General features: G+C 36.0%; 1 protein-coding gene across 3 annotated transcripts in view; it reads left to right on the plus strand.

Moving 5' to 3' along the window:
* Positions 1-23,627, plus strand: part of LOC136041832 (uncharacterized) — a 78,768-nt gene that overhangs the window by 11,038 nt on the left and 44,103 nt on the right. For all 3 annotated transcript variants that reach the window (XM_065726611.1, XM_065726613.1, XM_065726612.1), the window contains exon 4: positions 7,747-7,877. In XM_065726611.1, coding sequence (XP_065582683.1) covers positions 7,747-7,877 — 131 coding nt within the window. The remainder of the gene's footprint in view (positions 1-7,746; positions 7,878-23,627) is intronic.

The raw sequence follows: 23,627 nt of genomic DNA on the forward strand, positions 1-23,627 counted from the left end.
CAGGGGTGGGCAAATGCCCACCCCAGATTTTTAAGGGGGCCCAAGCTTCCACCACAAAGGGCCCTTTGCCTGCCATAATAATCCATTATGTCCATCATAATCCACTCGTCCAATTGATTTGAAATTACTGCACGCCTATTACTTTCACCGACGTATTGTTTACTTAAATAAGAAAGCTTCTCGCTGAGGAGGGCCAGCCTTTAGTCTGGTTGAATTTTCCACTTTCAGTTTAATCACTTAACCTTGTTGATTATATTCTTTGATGTTATAACTAATCTTATAGGTCAGTGTGGCTGACTTCCACATTGGGTTAGAGTACATTACCACGCAACACACGGGTGCTGAAAATGAGTTTTTACTTAGAATATTCGATCGATGTGCTGCCAAAACTTGAATTTTTTTCTTACGTGAAAGTTGGGGGGCCCAAAATGAAGTTCATGCCCACCCTAAGATTTGGCCCAAATAGCGCCTCTGGGGAGGGGGGGGGGGTATTTTGGTATTGTAATGAACGTACAAAAAAGGTGTCTTCAGAATCCACTGAGAGCAATTACTCTCCCTTAATTTAAGCTCCTGCTTCTTTTGCAAATGGACATAGCTATAATTTTTTTTGTTAATATTTTCTGGAAATTTTATTTTGAAATAATATCGCCAAACCTTTTAGTTTCTTCGCGTAGGTAGTGAACTATGATTAAGGCACTTCGATCTAGACTAGACGCCTTGTATTTTTTCTATAAGGCCTTTTCATGCTTTCAAAGCCACACATTTGTACCGAGGGAAGGAGCAATTCCCTTTCCACCAACATCCAAAGAACAAAGTGGTGAAAGAAATGTATCGACGAAGCTATTAAAAAAAGTGTTTTATAAACTCTAGGGGGGGGCAAAAAATCTTAGGGAAGGGAAAAATCCGTTCACAAAGAATATCTAGTCCGTGTTTGATCAGCGTCTCCAGTTGCCAAAAATTTCCATAAATTTTTATTTTCTGCTTGACGAGGGCACAGATTGAGAAAAGAACTTAGCCAGAAAAGCGTAATTGTTTCCTAATGTCACAGAATTAGAGTTTTCTAGATTATTTCTTTTCTTCTAGAAGAAATGTTTTTTTCCATCTCTGTAGTTGAGTTTTTAGACTCTTAGCAAATGCACTGTACGTTATTTAGTCCCGTATATTTACGTATATATAGGCTGAAAACTATATACAGGGGAGCTACAGTCCCCAATGTTGAAAAACGCGGAAAATCACTTTTATGCACTGGTAGCAGTGATGTGTCTCTTTTTTCTTTTTTTTTACCAGGGCTAGCAAACTAATGCAACACGGTTGAGAAATGTGTAATCGCTCTTTTGAAAGCTATTACTCTACGTGTTTTTTTTTTATAAATTCCTCTCGATGATGCCATTTGTAAGGGACTTATCGAACAATTATTGGTAAAGGACTGTAAGTAAGGAGCCACGTGGTTCAATAGTAACCGAAATTCTAAAAACGAAATTTTGATACCAGTAGTTATATCAGCAGGATTGGCTTACTATCGTCATTCCAAATATATGAAATTCAATAAGTTTAACTTTACCCATCAAAGGCTAGGAGCATAAGAAAATTTGCCAGATTTTGGAAAACGGAGGGAAATACCCTTAAAAATTCAAGGTATCTCAATGAAAGTAACACCATCAAATTCAGCATATTAGAGATACTGTAGAAGTTTCAAGTCCTCATCTTGAAAAGTATGGAATTTGCATTTTTTTTTTTTTTTTTTTTTTTTTTTTTTTTTGTTAAAAGAAAGATCATGGATGCGTGTTTATTTATTTGTTTGTTGTTGTTTTCTTCCAAGGGTAATCGTATCGAGCCAATGGTCCTAGAATATAGGGTTAGGGCTCATTAGAACCTAAATTAAAATTTCAAGAGCCCTCATTAAGTGACTAAAAAGATTGGAGGGCGACTAGCCCCCGTTCCCATGCCCCTTGTTTCCGCAAAGTCATTCGATCAAAATTTTTAGAGATTCATATTGTTCAAAATAGTTGAAGGGTCCAATAACTATGTATTTCAAGGTGACATGGCCTCCCACAGCCCCCGAAGAAAGGTCTTTAAGTTATTTATAAATACGACCAGCGTTAACGCATAATACTTGATATTTGGAAGTAGGCCTTTGCGTAAACTTTTCGGGCGAGGGAGAAGAGTGTGATTTTGATGCTGGGGAGATTTTCATGAACGGAATATCCAGGAGGAGGGGGTAGCCTAGACTTTTTTGGGAAAATTTTACACCGGGGAAATATGCCACAATTTTTATGCAAAATTCTTTTTATTAGTCTTACTTTCTCTTTGCCGACTCAATTTTACATGTGGAGATGTTAATGGCAATTGTCTGGAGCAAATTTTCACCCGTACATTGCTCAACAGAACTGAGTGCTGGGAGATTATATCTTAGTTTCTGTAAGTAGGCTATTGTTTTGTGAACTTTTCTAATTAGTTACTTTTTTTCGTTTCCTTATGCTCTTACTTAAATTGATCCATTGCCACTGATCCACTTTTGATCCACCAATTGATCCACTTTTTCCATTGCCTTTAGAAAAAATGTTTGTCTCTAAGCTTCATTACATAAAAAAAAAGTTTATTCAGCTTAAAGTAAGGAGTGACATTAAAACTTAAGACGAACAGAAATTATTATGTATATGAGGGGGATTGCCTCCTCCTCAGCACCTCGTTCTTCACGCTACAGTTTTTCAGCACTTTAAAAAAAATTACTTGTTGTTCTGCTTAAACGACTCTTCCTTTTCAGGAGTGGTTTTTAAAGAATTTGGACAAAATTTCAACTTTAGCGTAAGGAAAGAGGTGTTGAGGAGGGGGAAATACCCCTCATTTACGTAATAATTTCTATTCGTCTTAAGTTTTAATGTCACTCCTTACTTTCAGTTTAATTTTTGATCGTTTTTTTAGATAACGCCGGGATATCTGGCTCCAGCTCCATGGAAAAATCCCCCTCCCCAAAGAAATATCCTCTGAACAATTCAATCCTGGCGAAAATTTATCCCGGACAATTACCTTTAACCTCTCCACGCGTGACATTGAATCGGTAAAGAGAAAGCAAGATATATAAAGAAATTTATTACAGAAATTCTGGTAAATTCACCAAGTGTAAAATTTCCCACTGAAAGTTCACCCTCTGGGAAGTTCTCTCTCCATAGTAAATTCTCCCCGTGGAAAATCCTCTCAGTAGAAAATTTATCCTCCCCTCACCACCCGAATAATGTGTGAACATTTCCCAATAACAAATAATATACGTAAACAGTGGGCAAATTTTACAACTTACAAACCTTTCCCCAGGGGCTGTAGGGCGTCATTTTATATCCAAAAACATAGATTTTCAACCATGCTGAACAAAATAGCTATCTCAAAATTTTGATTAGATGATTTGGGAAAAAAGGGGCGTGTTAGAGGGCCTAGTTTCGTAACTTAAAAAAAGGCATTAGAACTTTTCGTTTCTATTAGAATGAGTCCTCTCCCGACGTTCTAGGCCTCATTGGGTGGAAACGATCACCTCCTAAAAAAAAAAAAAAAAAAACAAAAACAAATAAACATGCATCTGTGATCTTTCGTCTGGCAAACATAACAAAATTCCACATTTTTGCAGATATGATCTTTAAAACTCTACAGTAAGGTTCTCTGCTATGCTAAATCTGATGGTATGATTTTCGTTGAAATTTTATGACTTCTAGGAGTTTAATGACAATTAGCATAGTAAGCAAATTCTTTGGATATACGTATTGGGCTCAAAATTCCGTTTTTTAGAGTTTTGGTCACTATTGAGCCGGGTCGGTCCTTACTTACAAGTCGTTACCAAGAACCATTTGATTACCCATCAAAATTTTATGGAATTTTTATTTTATTTGAAATCCAAACAGAGATCATTGAAGTATTGATCGTTTTTTTCTGCGAAAGTATTGTATTCATAAAACTTTACAGTTTCATGAAATGTAATTAAACAAATAGAAAAGGTTTTCAACTAAAGCAAGGAGCGAGTTTAAAGCTTAAAATAAATTGAAACTACTCTGAATATAAGGGGGAATGTGCCCTTCTCAATGCCTTGCTCATTATACAAAATTTTCTACTGCTTTGAAAAATCTGTTTTTCAATTGCAAATTTTCTTATAAAATTTGGACAATTTGGACAAAAGCTGAACTTCACAGAAAAGAGTAAGGAGCCAAGTAGGAGACAACCTCCTTCATATAGAGAATAATTTGTTCAAATAGGTTTCAAATCTGTTTAAAAGCTCCTTCTTTTATTTAATTTCTGATTGTTTTCCAAATGATACCCAGACCTAACCAAGATATAATTTGAGGTACCGGTCCCTTAAATACCTGGTTACTTCCTTTCAAAATGTGTAAATAAACAATTTTTTGTTGATTAGTAACGTCCTGCAATTGAATTTGCAATTTCAATTTTGGATAAGATTTAAATATGCTTTTAATATGGGCGATGAATAGCAATTTTAGTAGAAAGTCCTTGATTTCGAAAGTCCTTGAATTCTACTAAAGAATTTCGGTTGGATGAAAAGGAGTATTATTGTTTGTAAGGATGGAAGCTCTGTGAGACTTTTGATGTTTTACATAAATGAAGCCATCACAACCTCTACAACAGTATTTTCTGTTGTTTTTTCAGTATCTACAACAGTAAAAAACTTTAGCGTAAAGAGCAGGGCGTTGATGAGAAAGCAGCCCCTTTCATATACGAAGTAATTTCTGTTCGTTTTAAGTTTTAATGTCGCTCCTTACTTTCAGTTAAAAAACTTGTTTTTTTATTTAATGTCTGAACGTTTTTGAATCAATGCATGTTTTGATTTTGGCTCTCCGCAGAGGAATAATTAAAACGAAATTTGCATATTTATTTTTTTTGGCTAAATGGCTTTCTCATAGTTTTGATCGAATTATTTTGAGAAAAACAGGAGCGGGGGAGGAAGCCTAGTTGCCCTCCGATTTTATGGTTACTTAAAAAGGCAACTAGAACTTTTAATTTTTACGAACGTTTTTATTAGCAAAAGATATACGTAACTTATAAATTAGCTTAAGTAACGAACTTCTGTATTCTCATGTTTTTATTACATATATGATGGGTTCACCCCCTCGTCAGTACCTCGTTCTTTATACTAAAGCTTAAATTTTGTCCCAATTCATTAAGAATGACCCCTGAATCATAAAAGCCGTAGAATAAATAGTTGGAATTACTAAAAATACTTTAGCGTGAAGAGCGAGGTATTGGGAGGAGGTGAGCCCCTCATATACGTAATAATTTCTGTTCGTTTTAAGTTTTAATGCTGCTCCTTACTTCCAGTTAAGGAGGGGAACTGTAATTTCCCTGCGTAAGATTTTCAACCATGTCTGTTCCAATAGTACACTTTTATTTTTGATCTGAAGTCATTTTCGAGTGGTTTCAGGTTTTTTTTTGAAATCACCATAATTGTTTTCGCAATAAACTTTAACTTTTAAGACGAATCGAAATAATATTTAGCATTCCTGATTCAGTGTCGCAAAACAATTTTTTTAATTAAGAGGTTTTTTTCAAATAATTTTTTTTAACTTTTTGTTACTATGGGCTGTCGTTCGCTCTTTACTAGGCTGCAGCTACCGCTGCCACCTAGCTACCGCTGCTACCGCTACCACTACCATGAACCAGAAGAGTAGAAATTTCACTTTTCTTTCTGATGAAAATCCGGAATTATCGAAGGAGAAATTAGAAGGAATTTTCCGTGGGGGGAAACGGAATATTCCACGGGGGTATTTACTTGGGAGAGGGGGGGGGGGGGTAAACGCTGGCTCCCGAGGAAAATATTGCATGAATACAAGATTTCTCTGAGACGTGAAATTACAAATAAATATGAGGATACGGATTCTGCCTTGGCGCTCCACGTTGCTGAAAATGTAGCTTATATATTTTTTTTATGAAGCAACTTTAATATTTGAAGCAAATTCCTTCCCACATTCTTTTAGGAAGACAATTGAGAATTTTAAAATCTGTAAATATAGACCTTGCTTTAAACAGAGATACTGGAGATGTTCCTATAAACCCAATTTACTATAACTTAAAATTAAAGGATTCAAATAACATTTTTCTTCAGTTTAAAGAGAGATCAGCAGACCACACTTTTAATAAAAATTGGTTCAGTAGACTAGCTAAGCCAATCACTAAGCAGGGAATGCTTGCCTAATCTAATTGGTGAATAGTCTTTCATTTATTCTGGCTTGGTTTTTTGGATTGTTTGATTCAGTCTTTCTTTTGCTCCGTTAGAGCTAATTCAAAATATTAGTTTTCTTTTCTTTTTTGATTATTTAAAACGGCTGTGCGGAAGTCCCTGACGAAATATCTGTTTTCTTTCTATCATTTTTTTCACCTCTATCATTTTTCTTTCTTTTTTTCAGCTGCCTGCCATTACCCTCATTTTTCTCGGCTATTCAATTTTATTATTTTTTCTTGATATTTCAATCCTGCTTTTAGCCCTTTCTGTCTATAACTATTCACAAAACTAACATAATTTTATTTCAGCTAATATTTCACCATTTCAAAATTTTAATTGCATGTACTATGATACACTTTATCCTTCTGATAACAAGAGAAGTAAGTCAGACAGACGGCCTTTTAAACCGGGGAACCCAGCTATACCCAAAACAAAATCATATTCAGTCCTTTTTTTCTCCCAGCTTCTTTGCGGTTTTGTGCTCTGAAAATTGCAAGGCATCGTAAAATACGTCAGTAAAATATGTAAGATACCGGTAAAATACGTGAAATACCGATAAAATAGGTAAATACGTAAATTCTGTGGAATAGATAAAATACCAATTTAACGCGGGTCCGTAAAATTACGGTAGAATATGTAAAACGCCAATTTTACCGTGACCAATTTTACCAGTTACAACACTAGTCAGAAATTATGAAGGTTCGAATTTTATGTCTGGCTAAGTTATGAACCAATTTTACCGTGACCAATTATATCAGTTACAACACTAGTCCGAAGTTATGAAGGTTCGAATTTTATTTCCGGCTAAGTTTTGAACCAATTTTGCCGTGACCAATTTTACTAGTTACAACACTAGTCCGAAGTTATGAAGGTTCGAATTTTATTTCCGGCTAAGTTATGAACCAATTTTACCGTGACCAATTTTATCAGTTACAACACTAGTCCGAAGTTATGAAGGTTCGAAATTTATTTCCGGCTAAGTTTTGAACCAATTTTACCGTGACCAATTTTATCAGTTACAACACTAGTCCGAAGTTATGTAGGTTCGAATTTTATGTCCGGCTAAGTTTTGAACCAATTTTGCCGTGACCAATTTTATCAATTACAACACTAGTCCGAAGTTATGAAGGTTCGAATTTTATTTCCGGCTAAGTTTTGAACCAATTTTGCCGTGACCAATTTTACTAGTTACAACACTAGTCCGAAGTTATGAAGGTTCGAATTTTATTTCCGGCTAAGTTATGAACCAATTTTACCGTGACCAATTTTATCAGTTACAACACTAGTCCGAAGTTATGAAGGTTCGAAATTTATTTCCGGCTAAGTTTTGAACCAATTTTACCGTGACCAATTTTATCAGTTACAACACTAGTCCGAAGTTATGAAGGTTCGAATTTTATGTCCGGCTAAGTTTTGAACCAATTTTGCCGTGACCAATTTTACTAGTTACAACACTAGTTAGAAGTTATAAAGGTTCCAAATTTATGTCCAGCTAAGTTATATGTTAATTATATTGAACTCTTTTAATATAGTGACCTGTGGTAAAAACGTTACGCTTGATCTCCAGCAACCAAGTGGTAAGTCTCCTCAAACGTTTACCTCCACTGGTTACCCACTCGGACGATTTCCTGGGAATAGGCTGAAATGTTCATGGGAAATTAAGGTAAATTATTAGCTTTTTTCCGTTATCAGCTCATTCATTCAAACTTTGAAGATTTAAACTACCGGTTTGGTGACACCTAGCCAAGCGCAACTTTGTAACACATATGTTGAAATTTATTTAAGCACTTTTAGTTATTCTTAAAAGTGAAAGCTTGTTTTTACTTATTGAAACCAAAAAAAGGAAAAAATTGAAAACTGATCACAGGATACAAGCAGCATGACGGTGGCTGAAAGGCCAACACGCAAACATTTCCAAAGGTGAAAGTGTGTATTTAACCCATTTGCAGTAGGCTATCCCAAAATGATATTTCTAGCTTTGGAAAATAGACTGTTTTTTGAGCTGGATGCTAAGATACGGAAGGGAACTAGATTGCAATATGAATTTTAAGCATTGCGCCTAGAACTGAACTTTTGAGCGAACTAGTCCCACTCAGTATCCTCTTCCAAAGAAGTCTCTTTGAATCCTGAAAATTTTGCATTTTTTTTATAAATTATAATCTGTATTATAGTAGAAATTATAAGAGATTATTATAATCTCTTGTAATTCCATTAAAAGAGATTTAAATATCGACAGACTTAAAGATGGCGTAATAAAAGATTTATAGCGTAACCACTATGACAAAACAAAATTCATGGTAAAGTAATGGGTTTAAAACTAGGTGAAAAGGCAAGAAAAGCACTCCCATTGTTTAGCCTCTATCCAAGACGACTTTCTCGAAATCCATCGAAATCCATGCCGAAGACATAGAATTCAATAGACCAGAAATATTCCCCTTGTTTTTCTCTCTTCGTCTCGTTTTCACTGTTCTGATACCCGTCTCTTTGCTGGGATTTTACCTCGTTTAATTACTTCAAAATTTCATCAGCACTTGCGCTTCTGATGATAAGTGTAACATGACATCAAACTTTCCCACTCCTATATACTCCTCCTTTTATAACTAATACAACATAAACGGGCGGTTGGGCACAGCAAATTGTACAAAACAATCAAACAGTTCGTGGTAACGAACTGTAGTAAGGAGCGACCCGGCTCAATAGTAATCAAAAGTCTAAAAAATGGAATTTTGGTACCAATAGCTACATCAAAAGAATCGCATTTTTTTTGATGATTTCAAATATATAAGTTTCATCAAGTTTAGTCTTACCCATCAAAAGTTACGAGCCTGAAAAAATTTGCCTCATTTTAGAAAATAGGAGGAATTACTCCCCAAAAGTCATACAATCTTAACGAAAATCACACCATCAGATTCAGCGCATCAGAGAACTTTACTGTAGAAGTTTCAAGCTCCTATCTACAAAATTGTGGAATTTTATATTTTTTGCCAGAAGGCAGATCACGGATGCGTGTTTATTTGTTTTTTTGTTTTTTTCCAGGGGTGATCGTATCGACCCAGATGTCCTAGAATGTTGTGAGAAGGCTCATTCTAACGGAAATGAAAAGTTCTAGTGCCCTTTTTGAGTGATAAAAAAATTGGAGGGGATCTAGGCCCCCTCCCACGCTAATTATTTTCCCAAAGTCAACGGATCAAAATTCTGAGATAGCCATTTTATTCAGCGTAGTCGAAAAACCTTATAACTATTCGTTGGGGGACGACTTACTCCCCCACAGTCCCCGTGGGAGGGGTTAAAAGTGCAAAACTTTGACCAGTGCTTACATATAGTAATGGTTATTGGGAAGTGTACAGGCATCTTCAGGAGGATTTTTTGGTTGGAGGTAGGCGTTGAGAAGAGGGGGATATGCTGGAGGAACTTTCCATCGAGGAATTTGTCGTGGGGGAAGAAAATTTCCATGAAGGGAACGCAGGATTTACTAGCATTACTTAAAAAATACAATGAAAAAGTTTTTTTTCAGCTGGAAGTAAGCAGCAGCATTAAAACTTAAAACGAACAGAAATTATTACCCATATAAGGGGCTCACCTCCTCCTAATACCTCGCTCTTTACGCTAAAGTATTTTTAGTAATTTCAACTGTTTATTCTGAGGCTTTTGTGATTCAGGGGTCATTCTTAATGAATTGGGACAAAATTTAAGCTTTAGTATAAAGAACGAGGTACTGACGAGGGGGCGAACCCCCTCATATATGTAATAAAAACATAAGAATACAAAAGTTCTTTGCGTAAGCTAATTTATAAGTCACGTATATCTTTTACTTATAAAAAGATTCGTAAGAAATTAAAAGTTCTAGTTGCCTTTTTAATTAACCGAAAATCGAAGGGCAACTAGGCTTCCTCCCCCGCCTTTTTTTCTCAAAATCATTCGATCAAAATTATGAGAAATCCATTTAGTCAAAAAAAAAAAAAAATATACAAATTTCGTTGTAATTATTCCTCTGCGGAGAGCCAAAACCAAAACATGCATTGATTTAAAAATATTCAGAAATTAAAAAAAAACAATTTTTTTAAATGAAAGTAAGGAGCGACATTAAAACTTAAAACGAACAGAAATTACTCTGTGTATGAAAGGGGCTTTTCCTTCTCAACGCCCCGCTCTTTACGCTAAAGTTATTTTACTTTATTAAAATGTAGAGTCAAGAGAAAGAGTCAAACTTTAGCGTAAAGAGCGGGATGTTGAGAAGGAAAAGCCCCTAGATTGCTTAAAGTTTTTCTATGTAAAGATTGCTTAAAGTTTGCTAGAAAAAGTTTGCTTAAAATTTGCTAGTTTGCTAAAAATTGCCTAAGATTGCTTAAAGTTTTTCTATGTAAACTAAGAAAGAACGGGCAGAAATTGAGCTGAATGCGTATTAGCCATTTTTGTGTTTTTGGGGTTTTTGTGTTCATTGTATTTTTTTGTAAGTGTAGGGAGTGTATTCGAACCTCAAAAACGGTTTTCATGCCCAGACTTCCTAATAGTGCGTGAGATTTCACATAAATGTAGGAGTTGGAGAAGGAGCATGCGTAGCTGTGTTGGCCTCAGACGGCTTGGTGCTGCACTGAGTTATTAATAGTAGAAGTAGTAGTAGGAGAAATTCTCTGACAGAAGGGGGAGGGTAGTAGTTAGTTTATAATCTCCCTTCATTTCTGGGAATTTTTTGGGACTACGATTGCCATATGCGTGCTGCTGGGCTATAGTGTTCCACTTTTTAAAAACAATCCTTTTCTTTGTTACATAAAAGAAAACATTCGCATGCTTACTGGCATAAAAGCTAGAAAATAAGGGGAGGCATCTCGGTCAGTGCAGATAATTTTTTTTTGGGGGGGTGTGTAGGAGAAACTAATGGCTCAGCTTGCCTAATTAGATACGATCTACGATTTTAAGGAAACACTGAATATTTTAACAAGTTTTCAAGCCAATCTTTTCAATGTCTTAGGACGGCTACATAGGCTCCAGCAGACTACTTGCAAAACTTGGCACCTATGCAAATTTCCATTTGCTAAAGTAATTTTTTACCTTTTCAAAATTACAGACACCCACCTTGACTCTTACCTTTGATTCAGATTCGTGGCAGATGTTTGAATTTAATGTTGTTAAGTTCTGAATTGAGATCAAATTATGCCCCAAACCCTAAATTAAGGATTGCATAATTTGGATTATACTACGGTCAGTCAATAAATGTCACGTGTGTACCCGATTTCAATTTTAACAAGACAATCATCCTGGTCTGTTTCTTTGAAAAGTTGATCTTACTTCAGCTGCTGAATTAGATTGAAAACAGAGTAAAGATCGAAATCAAACAGTTCGTGGTAACGAACTGTAGTAAGGAGCGACCCGGCTCAATAGTAACCAACACTCTAAAAAATTGAATTTTGATATCAATAGCTATATCAAAAGAATCGCATTTTAATGCTGATTTTAAATATATAAGTTTCATCAAGTTTAGTCTTACCCATCAAAAGTTACGAGCCTGAGAAAATTTGCCTTATTTGGGAAAATAGGGGGAAACAACCCCTAAAAGTCATAGGATCTTAACGAAAATGACACCATCAGATTCAGCGTATCAGAGAACCGTACTGTAGAAGTTTCAAGCTCCTATCTACAAAAATGTGGAATTTTGTATTTTTTCCAGAAGACAAATCACGGGTGCGTGTTTATTTGTTTGTTTTTTTGGTTTTTTTTCCAGGGGTCATCGTATCGAGCAAGTGGTCCTAGAATGTCGCAAGAGGGCTCATTCTAACGGAAATGAAAAGTTCTAGTGCCCTTTTTAAGTGACCAAAAAAATTGGAGGGCATCTAGGCCCCCTCCCACGCTCATTTTTTTCCCTAAGTCAACGGATCAAAATTTTGAGATATCCATTTAGTTCAGCATAGTCGAAAACTATAATAACTATGTCTTTGGGGATGACTTACCCCCCCCCACAATCCCTGGGGGAGGGGCTGCAAGTTACAAACTTTGACCAGTGTTTACATATAGTAATGGTTATTGGGAAGTGTACAGACGTTTTCAGGGGGATTTTATTTTGTTTGGGGGTGGGGCTGAGGAGAGGGGGCTATATTGGAGGATCTTTCCTTGGAGGAATCTTTCATGGGGGAAGAAAAATTCAATGACAATGACGAACAGAGATTATTACGCATATGAGGGGTTCTAAAAATACTTTAGCATAAAGAGTGAGGTATTTAGGAGGAGATAAATACCTTGCTCTTTATGCTAAAGTATTTTTAGTAATTTCAACTATTTATTCTACGGCCTTTCTGATTCAGGGGTCATTCTTAAAGAATTGGGATAAAACTTACGATTTAGTGTAAGGAGCGAGGTATTAACGAGGATACAAACCCTCTCGTATACATAATAAAAATATAAGGTTATGAAAGTTTGTTACGTCAGTTAATTCTTAAGTTACGTATTTTTTTACTAATAAAAACGTTCGTTAAAAATTAAAAGTTCTAGTTGCCTTTTTAAGTAACCGAAAAATTGGAGGGCAACTAGGCCTCCTTCTCCACCCCTTATTTCTCAAAATCGTTTGATCAAAACTAAGAGAAAGCCATTTAGCCAAAAAAAGAATTAATATACAAATTTCATTTTAATAATTTATGTGCGGAGAGCCAAAACCAAACATGCATTAATTCAAAAACGTTCAGAAATTAAATAAAAAAAACTAATTTTTTTAGCTGAAAGTAAGGAGCGACATTAAAACTTAAAACGAACAGAAATTAGGCTACTCCGTATATGAAATGAGTTTTCCCCTCCGCAATCCCTCGCTCTTTACGCTAAAGTTTGACTCTTTGGCACAATTCTACTTTTTAAACCAATTAAAAGCTTTAGCGTAAAGAGCGAGGGATTGCGGAGGGGACAACTCATTTCATATACGGAGTAGCCTAATTTCTGTTCGTTTTAAGTTTTAATGTCGCTCCTTACTTTCAGCTAAAAAAAAATAGTTTTTTTTATTTAACTAAAACTTAAAACGGGTAGAAATTGGCTAATACAGGCTACCCAAGTTTACAATGAGCACAAATAAATATGAATACCTGAAATGATCGGACGGTAGACCTCTGATGACAAGTTGTGTCAATTGGGGGGGGGGGAGTGGCTTCGATTCATGTTCTTGATATTTACGCTAAAAATGTTCCTTTTGTATTTCTGTTGGAAAAATAAATAAAAACCAAAGTTGATCCCTGAGATTTTGAAAAGCACACTTTACACAAACACACAATCTCCCCTTAGTACATCTCCGTGAACTTGTAACTGCTGGTGACAAAACCCACGATCTCTAATACCAACCGTAAGTCATTGGTCGCAGATGTGGGGCAGCCTGCAACTGTGACCCATGAGTCAGAGTTCTAGAGCAACCCAGATGGCAATGCTTTGCCGAGGGTTGAATTCAAACCCTCCGAAGGTCCAACAAAAATTATCGCTGTAAATCCCAATTTGATTTAACTGCGTTGTAGCGGGATTTTCTCATGGATGCTGACGATAAGAACGTAGCCCTTCCGTCCAGAGTTCTAATCGAGCCCAGACGAATTAGCCTGATTTATTTTCGTCTTTATTTCTTAAACTACAAGATGGAATAGCAGTTTCGTCATAAAGTTCTTAAAACCAAAATAATTTTTATGTAAAGTTTCAGCTGTCGGAGCAGATTAATATGGAAATCCTAAAGTTTTATTATTTTTTCATTTTTGGCCTTCAAAGGGAGGTGAATTCAGGGCCGAAATAAAATTTGCGTGACATATTGTCTGATCATGAAAATTGGGACAATTTGTCTCCTTGTTTATATTTTTGTTTGGATAATGGTGTGGTTATAGCAATTTTGGGTATGAGTGTGCTTCATACCGTCCAAAACAATGTAAAGATAGTTTTCGAAGCGGCTACCATTCTTTTTTCGTATACCTAAAAAAGTTCAGAAATAATTGTGTAGGAAATTTCCAAGAACATGAATTTTGGACCACTATGAAATAAATCCCCCCCCCCTCCAAACTTGTTCTTTAATGATAAAAAAAAATACACAAACAATCTTCGAATTGTTTTGGACGGAAATTTAAACTATATACTTCTTGTCACCTGTCCAATACACAAGTTAAATTATAACCATTAGTAGTTTTATTTCTAGCGTTTCGAAAGCAAAAATCTTGTATTCTTTACGTAGATTAACATACGAAATATGAAAAATGTTTGGGTTTCTGCATGAAAAGTTTTTAGTGAGTTTACAACTTTCTTGACTATTTAATTATTTAATCCTTAATTAGTTAATTTCACTTTAAAGAAGTAAGAGATGAGAGCCTTAGGATTATAATTATTTTGTATTTAGTAATTTCTAATTGTCCAGGTGAAGAGGTGATGTTGGGTAACAAAAAGATGGATCAAGTTGACAGCTTTACATATGTAGACCTATGTTATACCACGCATGTACATACCTATGTAGTAATACATACATATGTAATATTGCATACTTATGTAGTATTACATACCTATGTAGTATTAAATACCTAAGTTGTATTACATACCTATGTAGCACTACATACATATGTAGTATTACACACCTATTTAGTATTGCATACATATGTAGTATTATATACCTATGTAGTATTAATAGTAAAGACGGTGGTTGCAGCGAATATGTTAAAAGTGGAATAGTTAAGGCCCAGGGTGTTTTTTCACACTTCAGAAAAGTTCGGAAGAATAGGAAGATTAGTCTGCGAACCAAGAATAGAAGATTGGAAGCTACCGTGACGGCTATGTTCAAGTATGGTTCTAAGGCGAGGACGCTCCAAAAAAACGGAGGAGGATTTGCTAAAAAAAAATTGTTTTCCAGAGAAACTGCCTACAAATCGTATTGGGCACCCTTCTGACTGATTGTATCTCATAAAGTAAACTTAATGAAAAATTTCGTTCAACGAAGAATGAAGGATGACAGATTACCAGATTGTCCTTGTCGGCCAACCGTTTAGGGCTAAAAAAAAGCAGGTCATCTCCGAATGATATGGGATGATGTCATAAGGACAGATTTAAAGGAAATGGAAATTCTCAGGTGGTTGTAAAGAGGGGGCTTTTAATAGCTTGGGATGAAGAAGGAGCTTGTGTAGCTGTGTTGGCCTCAGGCGGATAGGTGATGTATTGGGTTGTTAGTAAAAGTAGTATTTACATATATATTTGGTAAAATTTATAATATTTAGTTTACCTATTGTTGCTAAAGGGAGGGACATATTAACAGGATAAGTTTGTTTTGGTTTTACTTGGTTGTTTTACATTTGCTGTTTTTTTTTTCATAGGCATGTATTTTGGGGGTGATACCTGACGCGGGGATGCCATGGATATTCTGTGGTAGCCACAACACTGTGCTGGGTAGAGAATTTAGAGTGGCGAAACCCTATATAGGCCAGTGTATTCTCCTGATGAGCCCTTATGTTGGGTGTTGCCTCTGAATTATTTGTCTATATTATTTTTTCTATTGTTTGGTAAATGACGACTTATACTTGTTGACGACATGACTGCCTGTCCATGGATTTTTCTTTATGGTTGATTGTGTGTGGCTATGCTGTTTGACCTATGTGATTGTATGGATGAGTAGGGTTAAGGCCTCATTCAAGTGCTGGTCTATATTAATCACTAATTTAGGAAAACAGTCTTCCTTTTCTCCTTCTGTCTCTCTCTTTTTTTTTTTTTTTTTTTTCTTTTTTTTTTTTTTTTTTGTGTTTGTGCTGTTGCATTGGTGATTTCTCTTTTCATGATATATATATATATATATATATATATATATATATATATATATATATATATATATATATATATATATATATATATATATATATATATATATATATATATATATATGTATATATATATATATAGTAATCGCTTTATTATATCGCATTTTATGGAAGGATTGGCAAAAATTATTTGTTAAAAATTTTAAACATGATTCATAGACTTCCTTTTTGTGAAAGTAATTTATTTCAAAAGTATTGAACTCGCAAAAAGTTTTGGTGCAGAAACTAAAAATATTATATTTTGCAAGTAATTGAATAAACATAAAGCTTTCGCTTTTGAAATGCTAAAAATAAAACTATTGGTTTTTTCTCATTTCACTTTTTTAATTGGACACGCAAAAGCGAAGATGGATAAATTTTAATTGTAAACAAGCCTAAAACATGACACCAGGCATGAAAGAGAATTAAATTATGTCATACGCTCTTTTGACTGGACCAGAAAAAATTATTTTTACCCGTTCCCATAGACACAAGTTTTAATCTCCTTTACAACCCCTCTCCTCGAAAAAAGTTCTGGAAGTTCCAACTGTCCCATCATCCGACTGTTAGACAAAACATAGGATACAAGCTACACTTTGTAAACAATTTCTACATATTTCAATGAAGTATACTGACTGAATGTAATTTCTTACGATTGGCATCAAACAGTTCATGAAAAGAGAGTGCAAGGAAGGAGTGACGCGGCCAAATAGTGACCGGAACTCTAAAAAAAAACAGAATTTGATAACAATAGGGACATGAAAAGATTTGTTGTTTTTTTTATGCTGATTCTATATATACAAGATTCATTAGCTTTTACTCATCAAAAGCTGCAAGCTTTGGGAAACGTCCCCCAGAAATCAAGAAATCTTAATGAAAACTGCACTTTCAGATCCACGTATCATAAAACTCTTTCAGAAAATGATTTTCTGCGGAATGGATTTTCACCGGGGAAAAATTTTCTTTGCGGAGGAAGGTTTCGGGGGATGAACTTTCTTAGAGAAATTTTGCACGGGGTGAACTTCCAAATTCCTAGACGGAATTATTTTTATTTGTCTTTCTTTTGGGTGTTTCAATTATGTATGTGAGTGCTTTCCAGGGAATATTTTCAGCGGGGTTGGAATTGTCTGAGGATTTTTTCGTAGGGGAGGTGGAAATTTCCGTATGGGGGAATTTTTCGCAGGAGTCTTTTTATGGCACTTGCTATTAACCAAGTGACATATAGCAATCGCAAATTCTGTCGGTCTGTCTGTCTGTCTGTCGGTCCTGGTTTTGCTACTTTAGGCATTTACAGGTAAGCTAGGACGATGAAATTTGGCAGGCGTATCAGGGACCGACCAGATTAAATTAGAAATAGGGGTTTTCCCGATCTGACTATCTGGGGGTGAGTGGGGGCTCGTTAATTCGGAAAAAATAGAAAAATTGAAGTATTTTTAACTTACGAACGGTTGATCAGATCTTAATGAAATTTGATTTTTGGAAGGATATCGTGTCTCAGAGCTCTTATTTTAAATCCTGACCGGATCTGGTGACATTGGGGGGGGGGAATCTAAAATCATGGAAAACGCTTAGATTTATATTCTCTGAGGCCAAGCTGACTTTTATACATAATAATGATAGATGGTAATAAGCTTACCTTAGCTATGGATGTTAGGTGATTGATTTTTCTTCTAACGATAATTTCGACAGGACTTTAGTTTTATTTATTTAGTGACTTTACTTTCTGGCAAGAAATTTGAATTTAATCTGATGATGACAGGCACAGGTCCTGTCGAAATTATCGTTAGAAGAAAAATCAATCACCTGACATCCATAGCTTAGGTAAGCTTATTGCCATCTATCATTATAACGCTTAGATTGGAGGGATTGGGGTGAAACTTGGTGGGAAAAATAAGGAGAAGTCTTAGATCCGTGATTTACATAATTGGAATGGATCCACTCTATCGGGGGGGGGGGGGGGTAATTGTGAAAAATTAGAAAAAATAACATATTTTTAACTTACGAAGGAGTGATCGGATCTTTATGAAACTTCATCAAGGAGGCACACTCGTGCCTCTTTAAAGAGGCGAACCACGACAATGTTACGCGATCTTTAGTTCCAATGGTCTCAGAGGGATGGGGAGGAATGCATTTCGTAGCCCGAGCTCCAACTAAGAAACCTGCCAAATGTCATCCCCCTCCGACTTTTTCGTCATGGGGAAAATCTGGCCGAAAGTTTCGACCACCCACCCCCACCCCACTCCCCCTTTAATGTCGTCCGATCGGGCTGAAATTCACAAGTTAAGGTCCCCTAGGACCCAGGACCTTATCCGCAAAATTTCAGCTCGATCCGATAACTCTTTCCCTGTTTTCCAGAAACCACGCATAGCCACTTAATGTTCATATTCTCCTTTTGTTTTTTGTTTTTTCTGCCACGCCTACAGGTCACACCCGACATCAAATCTGGGTGTACGAAGACTCATTCGACGCGGAATTCTCCGAGTAATTTTCCTGGAAAGTCTCGTCGGAATATCTTAACCCCCCGATTTTCTAGCTTAGAAAAACCCATTTCTCCATAAGAGCCCATGTTAATTTTTGAAATTCTTAAAAGTTATTTAAAAGTTATATTTATACACATGCAGGTATTTCGACTTCAAACATGGCCGGTTAGCTCATTCGGTAGAGCGTGGGACTTTTAATCCTAAGGTCAAGGGTTCAAGTCCCTTATCGGGCGGTTTTTTGTCACAAAATATGAAAAAAAAACTTCGTTTTCTTAAAGAGTTTAAGAAGCTGCGTCCCAAAGTCGAACCTTAAAACGTACAGGAATTAGGAGAGGCAGTCCTAATTCCTGTACGAGGAGTACACGAATTATTAAATTACATCCACCATGGATTGTAGAAAAACGTACAGAAATAATATGAAAAAAAACTTCGTTTTCTTAAAGAGTTAAAGAGGCTGCGTCCCAAAGTCGAACCTTAAAACGTACAGGAATTAGGAGAGACAGTTGGGGGGCTGCCGCCCCCAAACCCCCCGCTTTTAAAGCCTCTTTTGTACAGGTTTATTGTTGTGGGGGGCTGCCGCCCCCCTAACCCCTCACTCTTGGCTTCGGAAAGGCCCTCTTTTAATTAACAAAAAATTGAAATGAATGAATAATGGAATAACTTCGAAAAATGTTAAACACAAGAGGACAGGAGAACCATTGCGCCGAAACTAGTCATTAGCAACAATGAAGTTGACCACTCCATTTACATTTTAACATAATTATTGAAACTGTTTCCCAGACACAGAGCATACAAGCTAAGAGCTGGGGGCGGGGGTAGGGTAGCAAACAAAAGCCTGTTTTGTATTCTTTGTTAATTAAAAGAGGGCCTTTCAGAAGCCAAGAGTGGGGGTTAGGGGGGCGGCAGCCCCCCACAACAAAAAACCTGTACAAAAGAGTCTTTAAAAGCGGGGGGTTTGGGGGGCGGCAGCCCCCAAACTGCCTCTCCTAATTCCTGTACGTTTTAAGGTTCGATTTTGGGACGCAGCCTCTTTAACTCTTTAAGAAAACGAAGTTTTTTTTCATATTATATTTAGAAGGACCTCGTAACTTAGATCTGTTGTTTTAAATCTCAACCGGATCCAGCGTCATTTGGGGGGGGGACCAGAAATCTTAGAAAATACTTAAAGAAGAGATCAGGATGAAACTGGATGGGAATTATGAAAACCTGTCTAAGGTACGTGACTGACATAACCGGACCGGATATGCTCTCTTTGGTGTAGTTGGGGGGGGGGGGGGGTAATTTTGAAAATTGAGGTATTTGTAACTTGCGAAAGGGTGACCAGATTTTAATGAAATTTGATATTTAGAAGGATCTTGTGCTTTAAACTTCTAATTTTAGATTCCGACCAGATCTTGTGACATTGGGGGGAGTTTTGGAGGAGGAAACCGGAATTCTTGGAAAACGTGAAAATTGGGGTATTTTTATCTTACGAATAGGAGATAGGATCTTAATAAAATTTGATATTTAGAAGGAATTCATGTCTCAGAGGTCTTATTTCAAATCCCAACCAGATCTTTTGACCTTGGGGGAGTTGGAGGGGGGATCTTGGAAAACATGTCTAGTGGAGGAATCACGATGAATCTTCGTGGGTGGAATAAGCAAATGTCCTTGATACATGATTGACATAACCGTACTGGATTCGCTCTTTTTGGGGAGTTGGGGAAAGGGGTTCAGTGATTTGGCGAGTTTGGTGCTTCTGGACGTGCTAGGACGATGAAAATTGGTAGGCGTGTCAGGGAGCTGTACAAATTGACTTGATAAAGTTGTTTTCTCAGATTCGACCATCTGAGGGGCTGAAGGGAGAGGAAAAATTAGAAAAAGTTAGGTATTTATGACATACGAGTGGGTGATCGGATCTTAGTTAATTTTGATATTTAGAAGGACATCGTGACTCAGAGCTCTTATTTTAAATCCTGACCGGTATTAAGCCTCTGATTTTCCTTTTAAATCAATCTATTGAATCTTAGAATTTTGTTAAAGCTCATACCATATGAGCTCTTGGCTCTTAGCTCTTCTTGCCTCGTCACAAGTGCCACATGAGCTCTTAGCTCTTGTTGTTTTAAAAAGTAGGGTTGTGAGAAAGAGTCCAACTTTCTCACAAATGATTAAAGAGTGTAAGATGATTTTTCTTTAATCAGTCATGACCAATATAACCGAAATCAAAAATTAACTATAATAGTTTATTATTTTCTGTATTTTATGGATTTTATCAAATAGTTCGTGGTAACGAACTGTAGTAAGGAGCGACCCGGCTCAATAGTAACCAAAAGTCTAAAAAATGAAATTTTGGTACCAATAGCTACATCAAAAGAATCACATTTTAATGTTGCTTTTAAATATATAAGTTTCATCAAGTTTAGTGTTACCCATCAAAAGTTATGAGCCTGAGAAAAGTTGCGTTATTTTAGAAAATAGGGGAAAATATCCCCTAAAAGTCAAAGAATTTTAACGAAAATCACACCATCAGATTCAACGTATCAGAGAACTTTACTGTAGAAGTTTCAAGCTCTTATCTACAAAAATGTGGAATTTTATATTTTTTGCCAGAAGGCAGATCACGGATGCGTGTTTATTTTTTTTCCCAGGGGTCTTCATATCGACCCAGTTGTCCTAGAATGTTGCAAGAGGCTCATTCTAACGGAAATGAAAAGTTCTAGTGCCCTTTTTAAGTGACCAAAAAATTTGGAGGTTATCTAGGCCCCCTCCCACGCTAATTATTTTCCCAAAGTCAACGGATCAAAATTCTGAGATAACCATTTTATTAAGCGTAGTCGAATAACCTTATAACTATGTCTTTGGGGACGACTTACTCCCCCACAGTCGCCGTGGGAGGGGTTACAAGTTCAAAACTTTGACCAGTGCTTACATATAGTAATGGTTATTGGGAAGTGTGCAGGCGTTTTCAGGATGATTTTTTGGTTGGAGGCAGGGGTTGAGAAGAGGGGTGTATGCTGGGGGAACTTTCCATCGAGGAATTTGTCATGCGGGAAGAAATTTTCCATAAAGGGAGCGCAGGATTTACAAGCATTACTTAAAACAAAACAATAAAAAAGTTTTTTTTTTTCAGCTTGAAGAAAGCAGCAGCATTAAAACTTAAAAACCCATATGAGGGGCTCACCTCCTCCTAATACCTCGCTCTTTACCCTAAAGTATTTCTGGTAATGTCAACTATTTATTCTGCGGCTTTTGTGATTCAGGGGTCATTCTTAATGAATTGGGACAAAATTTAAGCTTTAGTACTGACGAGGGGGCAAAGACTTTAAAGAGCGAGGTACTGACGAGGGGGAAAACCCCCTCATATATGTAATAAAAACATAAGAATACAAAAGTTTTTTACGTAAGCAAATTTATAAGTTACGTATATCTTTTACTTATAAAAAGATTCGTAAAAAATTAAAAGTTCTAGTTCCCATTTTAATTAACCAAAAATCGGAGGGCAACTAGGCTTCCTCCCCCGCTCTTTTTTTCTCAAAATCATTCGGTCGAAATTATGAGAAAGCCATTTAGCCAAAAAAAAATATACAAATTTCGTTTTAATTATTCCTCTGCGGAGAGCCAAAACCAAAACATGCATTCATTCAAAAACGTTCAGAAATTAAATAAAAAAAAGTTTTTAAATGAAAGTAAGGAGTGACATTAAAACTTAAAACGAACAGAAATTACCCCGTATATGAAAGGGGATTTTCCTTCTCAATGCCCCGCTCTTTACGCTAAAGTTTTTTTACGTTTTTAAAATGTAGAGTTAAGAGAAAGAGTCAAACTTTAGCGTAAAGAGCGGGGCGTTGAGAAGGAAAAGCCCCTTTCATATACGGAGTAATTTCTTTTCGTTTTAAGTTTTAATGTCGCTCCTTACTTTCATTTAAAAACTTGTTTTTTTTTAAATTTAACTTTATATAACATTTTTTATTTAACTTTATTTAACATATACGGAGTAACCAAAAGGTTACACAAGTAAAGTCTTTTTTACAATCGTTAAACAAAATGATTTGTCACAAATTTTTATTGTAACTTTATTGTAACTCTTGTGACTTTAGCTTATGCTGACGATCTGCTTCTCATTAACCGGAATGAGGTTGGTTGATTTGTTTGGTCGCTGCTACCTTTGCAAGCAATGTATTATTGCCAAATGATAGTCTTTTTAATGTTAACATTTTTGTTAACATGTTAAAAAATAATTTTTAATTTAGTCCTATTAGCCGTCTTGTCCACCTGTGCTTCTAAATTTTTGATGTTTTATTTTTCTCAGAACTGCTTGAAACTTACAAAAAAATGTAATAATTACGTCAATAAATTGTCAAAATGACAAAAATGTCATACTTACAACAAAAACAACAAATGCCATAATGTCCAAAAATTAAATTGGGAACTGAGGCCCAAAACATAGGGCTAGATTCCTTTTTTCCTTGGCTTAAAGCTTGCAAAAATTCCTAAAAAAGCAAAATTCCTAAAATCAAGGGAATCCTAATTCAGGAAAAAAAAAAATGTTGGTTTACTCTAAAATGTTAAAGGGGCCAGAAACGTTTCGCCAACGTTTTTTTCTGCCAAGAGGAACTCAGTTCACAAAAAAACATTGGCTTGCATAAAAATTGGGTCCTAAAAGGGACCTGGTAACTTTTTTTCCATTCAGCCTTAAGCCTTAAGCCTTCAAGGATCATTGCCTTGAGGGTAAGGGGTATTGAGGTGCCCAGAAATGGGCTGAACCTCGTTGTCTCTGATAAATTTATAACTCGAGGCCATAAGTCCCTAGCCAGGGGAACCTAATGTGAAATAAAAATGTCTTTTACCAATTAAAACCCCTTTTCGGAGTACAGGTTATGAAAACCACAACTAGGCTTTTCTAACCGACTTTGAAGTCACATGAATACGAAACAAAGAACATTTACTCACTAATGGCAAAAAATTGGGTTGTACTGATTTATGATTTCACAGAACATGCGCAATAATTATCTGCGTCGCTCCGCTTCACCTGACATGAGATATATCGTAAAAGCTGTCAAATGTGACTTAGTTACGGAAGTAACTAAGTCACAGGAAGTAAGCTTTAGAAAAAGTTTGTTTAGATTGAAAGTATAAAATTCTCCATCGGTGGAAAAAATTGCATAAGTTCAAGCTGTC

The sequence above is a fragment of the Artemia franciscana genome, unplaced genomic scaffold, assembly GCF_032884065.1.
Source record: "Artemia franciscana unplaced genomic scaffold, ASM3288406v1 PGA_scaffold_39, whole genome shotgun sequence".
Lineage (NCBI taxonomy): Eukaryota > Metazoa > Arthropoda > Branchiopoda > Anostraca > Artemiidae > Artemia > Artemia franciscana.